The 3,015-nt window shown below is 43.4% G+C and overlaps 1 protein-coding gene across 1 annotated transcript; it reads left to right on the forward strand.

Annotated features, from left to right (window-relative positions):
• Positions 1 to 1,034: 1,034 nt before the first annotated feature.
• Positions 1,035 to 2,012, forward strand: LOC5566904. Its single transcript, XM_001651225.2, has one exon. It carries the CDS (start codon positions 1,035 to 1,037, stop codon positions 2,010 to 2,012), a length of 978 nt encoding a protein of 325 aa, XP_001651275.2.
• The last annotated feature ends 1,003 nt before the right edge of the window (positions 2,013 to 3,015 follow it).

Genomic DNA, 3,015 nt, shown 5'->3' on the forward strand with positions numbered 1-3,015 from the left:
TATTCTGTAATTCTTAACATTTAAATCTAAAACTCATCGATAATTCAACAAGTTATAAGATTTTTGAGACTTGATTCATATTCAGTGACCCCAAATTTAGTGAATTGCATATTTCTTTATTTTAGGAAACCTATCACAATAATTGATCAACTTCACCCCGGAATCAAAAACTCCAATTTTTGATTTCTAAATATTTTTTTGTTTTTACGAGAACATTTCGTCAAAATTTCGTATGTATAATTCGATAAACATCCAACCAGTACAGGTTTTAAAAATATTTGGATGACAATACACGCATCCTACTAGAAGTTACAGAGCAGAATCGCTCAAAAGTGATCAAATTCCCCCCATTTTACGGTACCGTAAAACGGGGTAACTTTGATAGTTTTTTCGAAGAAAACTTGAATATTTTTGCATGCTGTTTCAAAGATTTACAATTTGTATTTTCAAAACAAGTACTGGCATCCTAGCTATCGATTACAGTCGATAAATTGGCAAAAGATTCATTTTGAATGGATATATAATTTTTCATATAATCGAAAGTTGGTTTTCTGTTTTGGGGTAACTTTGATAATGGAGTATGATTCGAACAAAATTGAATGAATAACAAACATTTGTAGGGCATTGCATACCTCTAGGCGTTTAACGTTATATGGAAATTTCTGACTTAGATTACAAAAATGGTCCCAGTTTGTGAATATGCTTTTCGCTATGAGATTTGAGACCGTATTAAGTTCTATGATAACTAGGCTATCAAAGATAAGTGGCCAACTATGCAAAACTACATCAAATAGTGATCGTAGAAGAGATTGTTTGTAAGCGTTTTGAAAATGCTAAGACATCAGAATCATGGCACAAGCAGGAATTGATCCGGACTTGAACGATGCCCTCGCCATCACGCGCAGAGGAAGACAGGATGGCTTTCAGGTAGTCAACTACCAACTGGACGACGGACAGGAGGCGACCTATCCAACGTGGTGAACCCCAACGTTGGACCAACAGTCCGAATCCCACGAAGCCCACAAGGAGAAACTATGGAAGGGTTGATAGGCGCGATTCTCGGCACGGGCCAAAACGTGCTGGATATCGGAGTGGCGATAAGATACATGTGGCTGTGCTTCGAACAGATCAGCGGACGGTTGGATGCAGAATGGCGGTCACACGGAGTAGTGATTGGGCAGGCTGGAGGAGAGGTTACGCCTAGGAATCTAGTGCATTACACCGAGGGCGAAGATGGGGCGCAGTATGCAGCGGGCAATCCGGGGAACAAGAGCCAATGGCTTCGGGCCCTCGCCCTTGTCCTCAGCCCCATACGGTTGAATACCCAATTAAGACGCGAATACCTCGATGCCCTAACCGTTCGCTACAAGGCCACGATCGAGGAGTTTGCCGGGATGAGAGTAAACGACTCTCCCGGCACCTTTGCCTTGCAGCACTCGGCCTGGACGCAGAACTCAACATATCTCCGATTAGCAGCTTCTCTGGATATGTTTTTGTTTAAATTCAGAGACCACGAGCACTCGAAGCTCCGGTTCGCCACCGTCACTACCCGGTTTCGAGACTGTGCCGGAGTTGGAGACTTGAGATTCATCCTAAAGATCCTGGGCCTGACGCTAGTGGAATTCTCCCAATGGGTTTGGACGGCATCACTAGCCGACGATCCCGAACGGATTTTGCGACCGGGAGAGGAGATAGACAAGCGGGACTCGTATACTCCGTACGTGGCCAGTATGAGATTGTGTACTAAGAGTCCGTACTCGGCTACGGCCAACCCTAATTTACATATCTTCGTCCACTCCATCGGCTGTGCCAACCTCCGGGTGCGGTCGATAAACGCCCGGATGGTCGGCGATGTAAACCTTGCGGACACAATCGCCAACGCTGCCGTGGTCAATTATGTAAGGGGCTCTCGGTACAACTTACAGCCGGAATTCTATCGGCCGGGTAGTGTAATGGCGCCTGAGGGGGCCCGGGTTGCCTTGGAGGAACGGTCAGCGGCCTGGAGCTCGTGAGCGAGGCGGGTGTGATGGAGGGCATGCAACGCGCAGCAGAACCCGCTGATACGCTGCCCCACTCCTGGTGGAAGTTTGCTGTTGCAAACCAGGCGACTGTTCCCGCGTATATCATCGGCCCTATGTACGTTGCCTGGACGCAAATTTCTAATGTCAGATCAGGTACTATAGGAGAACATCTTAAGGCTTTCGGAGCGTTGAAGCTCGGTGGACAGCACTAGATTGGGATTATGACTGTTATGTTTCTTCGAAAATAAATCCATGAAAAAAAAAATGCTAAGATTGTGTAAATTTTTTTAAATTCGTATAAAAAGCCTAAAATGTTCTTGGTTCAAATGAAAACCGCTCATACATGAAGTGCCATACTAATATTCTTTAGTTTTGCATTCGTTTTGCTTAACTGATTAACAGAAATTATGATATTTCATTTAGTATGCGGTGGGTTACGCACAATCAAAGTTACCCGCATTATCAAAGTTACCCCGTTTTACGGTACTTCATTGATCTTTATCGGTTTATGTAATCATTTTTTTATGAAATAAAATTTAACGTTTTATAAAATTAGTTTTAATATCAAAAATTAAAAATTTCATAGGAAGAAAAAACGAAGTGTGCCGGTGAAAAACAAAAACGCCTCAGTAGTGTTAGATCCGTTGAATCTGTTGCATGCTCCTTTGTGGGCGAGCGACGGAATCCGGATCAATTGTGTCCGGTTTGCGTTTCGCGGAAGAAAAAACGAAGTGTGTCGGTGAAAAACAAAAACGCGTCAGTAGTGTTTGATACGTTGAACTGTTGTATGCTCCTGTCGAGCGAGCAACGAAATCATTATGGTGTCCGGTTTGCATAGTAACCGCACTATCGGTGTCGGTCATCCGTGTATATGCTCACGTATTCACAGGGCTGGTAGCAAGAATTGGTACCGAAAAAAGTTATTTTAGTGACCAAATTTGAGAAATAAGTGACTAAAAAGTGACTTTCGATTTTCGAAAAAGTGACTAAAAGT

This window comes from Aedes aegypti, unplaced genomic scaffold, assembly GCF_002204515.2.
Source record: "Aedes aegypti strain LVP_AGWG unplaced genomic scaffold, AaegL5.0 Primary Assembly AGWG_AaegL5_hic_scaff_123_PBJ_arrow, whole genome shotgun sequence".
NCBI classification, from domain to species: Eukaryota; Metazoa; Arthropoda; class Insecta; order Diptera; family Culicidae; genus Aedes; species Aedes aegypti.